This window comes from Lepidochelys olivacea (genome assembly GCF_965140295.1).
Source record: "Lepidochelys olivacea isolate rLepOli2 genome assembly, chromosome: 1".
Lineage (NCBI taxonomy): Eukaryota > Metazoa > Chordata > Testudines > Cheloniidae > Lepidochelys > Lepidochelys olivacea.
The window spans coordinates 5,575,900-5,578,412 of NC_140411.1; the positions used below are offsets into that span (position 1 = coordinate 5,575,900).

The 2,513-nt window shown below is 44.5% G+C and overlaps 1 protein-coding gene across 1 annotated transcript; it reads left to right on the forward strand.

The window, feature by feature from the left end:
* Nucleotides 1-864: 864 nt before the first annotated feature.
* On the forward strand, nt 865-1,956 carry LOC311512497 (olfactory receptor 52P1-like; the record flags this gene model as incomplete). Its single annotated transcript, XM_084613704.1, has 1 exon — nt 865-1,956. Exon 1 carries the CDS (start codon nt 904-906, stop codon nt 1,954-1,956), a length of 1,053 nt encoding a protein of 350 aa, XP_084469830.1. The 5' UTR covers nt 865-903.
* Nucleotides 1,957-2,513: the final 557 nt, after the last annotated feature.

Here is a 2,513-nt window from a genome sequence, read left to right on the forward strand (position 1 = left end):
GTTGAAATTATTTTTTTCTTTGTGTTTGTTGGTCCAAGGCCAACTTTGGGACCTTTCGTGGTACAGAGTGTGTTTGGGGAGTTTCAGGGTCTCTTTCCCATGGCAAGCCACAGAACTACAATCTGGGTGTCACAAGTTTTACTCAGTTTTGTTTCCATTTGTTGTTGTTCTGTAACTTCAGGCATTTCACTGGTAGAAATAACATTTGATATTTTTGTAACAATGTACCCCATATTGTTCATTGTGATATGATGATATGATTATAGCATAATTATGATACAGTTTATGCAAGATGGGTCATGTAAGATGTTATTGGAAAAGTTATGACTTTCTGAATATGGTTATGGTTGTATGTATTGATGATTTTGGTCAAAAGTTCTGAATTTTGATGACTTCCCTGTATTTCAAATGTAGTTACAAGTGAGTAATGCCCACTAGGGAACTTGATGTCAGTCTAGATAGATGGTTGGGAAGGGCCTATTCAGGGCAATGAGACTTTGGGGGAAACAATAGGCCTTTAGAGAAACTTATCTCCCACCTGGTGAGCCTCCCTGAGAATGCTTCAGACAGACTATACGTAGTGGATGCTATGACTCTAAAAGGCCATGTGACCAGGCCACATAACTCTGGACTCCATTTTGGGGAGTCTGTAATCTTCCCACAAACGAGTCTGGAAACCAAGTTTTGAAACAAACGGTTCCCTCCGTATTCTAGATCTATGGAAAGTAGGGAGTGACATCGTCGGTAGTTCTTCACTCCTCACTCAAGAAGACTCCGAGAATGTTCATAACTGTAACATATTTACCATATTATTTTTTACAAATAAGAACCCCCTTGCTGTGCTTTTCTCCCTTTACAGGCACCTTGAGCATTTCTGAGTCATATCGATGCATCAACTGCTTCATGGCACCTTTCAACTTCACCCACTCTGACGCTTCAACTTTCATCCTAATGGGCATCCCTGGCCTGGAGGCTGCCCACATCTGGATTTCCATCCCTTTCTTTACATTCTACATTATCAGCCTGTTGGGAAATGTCACACTTCTGTCTGTTGTAGGTAAAGAACAGACTCTGCAGAAGCCGATGTACCTCCTGCTCTGCATGCTGGCACTTACAGACATTGCCACACCTACCTTTGTTGTGCCAAAGGCACTGGGCATATTTTGGTTCAATTTGAAAGGCATTACTGTGGCTGGCTGCCTCACCCAGATGTTCTTCCTCCACACGATTTCTGTGATGCACTCATCCACCCTCGTGACAATGGCCTTCGATCGCTACGTTGCCATATGTAACCCTCTGAGATATGCCACCATCCTCAGCAATGCACAAATAGCTAAGCTAGGACTTGCAGGTTTGATAAGAGCTGTTCTCTTCATTCTGCCCCTGCCCCTGCTCCTGAGTCAGCAGACATTCTGTGCCAACCGCATTATCCCCCACACACAATGCGAGTACATAGCTATGGTGAGGATGGTGTGTGGGGACATCAGAGTCAGCAGGATATATGGTTTTGTGCTAATGTTTGTAATCAATGGGTTTGACCTGACATTCATTGCCCTGTCGTATGGTCTGATCATCAGGGCCGTCCTCAGAATCTCCTCTCATAAAGCCCACCAGAAAGCCCTTAACACTTGCACAGCCCACATCTGTGTGATGCTGACATATTATACCCCTACCTTCTTCTCCATTCTTACACACCACTTTGGTCAAGGCATCGCACCCTATGTTCATATCATCTTAGCTGACCTCTATCTCCTCATCCCTCCCATGCTCAACCCTATCATTTATGGGGTCAAAATGAAAGAGCTTCGTGACAAAGTAGTCAAATACACCTGCAGAAGTTCTGCAGACACAAAGTTCACACAAAGTTCTGCAGACACAAGAGACGATATCTCCTCAGGCCTGCAGTGTCCATCAGGGAACTGTCAAATTGTCAGAGAGTATGTGAACCAGCACTAAGTGGGATGCGGTTTGGGAGGAAGACCAGAAGTTCTGTGAGCGCCATGGTTCCCCAGTTACCCCTGGCATGGAGGAAGAGTATGCTCACAAACAATCTGTAAAAAAAGTCAGCCTTCCTTGACTGTGCAGTTCTTACGAGTTGTACTCCTAGCAGAAGGAAAATCCTTTCACCAGAAAAGGGTTAAGAAGCTAAGGTAAGCTCGCTGGCACCTGACCCAAAATGACCAATGAGGGACAAGGTACTTTCAAATCTGGAGGGGGGGAAAGCCTTTGTCTGTCTGTGTAATACCGTTGCTGGGAACAGATCAAGGATGCAAGCCCTTCAACTCCTGTACAGTTGGTAAGAAATCTAGCTAGAAAATGCTTTTGGATTTCTTTGTTTTGGCTTGGAAATTCACTGTCCTGGAGGACATGTGTATTCCTGTTTTTTGTATCTTTTTGTAACTTAAGGTTTTGCCTAGAGGGATTCTCTATGTTTTGAATCGGACTGCCTGAATCGGTCCATGGGCCTGCATTCACCACAACCCTCCACAGCATCCAGAATGCGTTCACCCGGG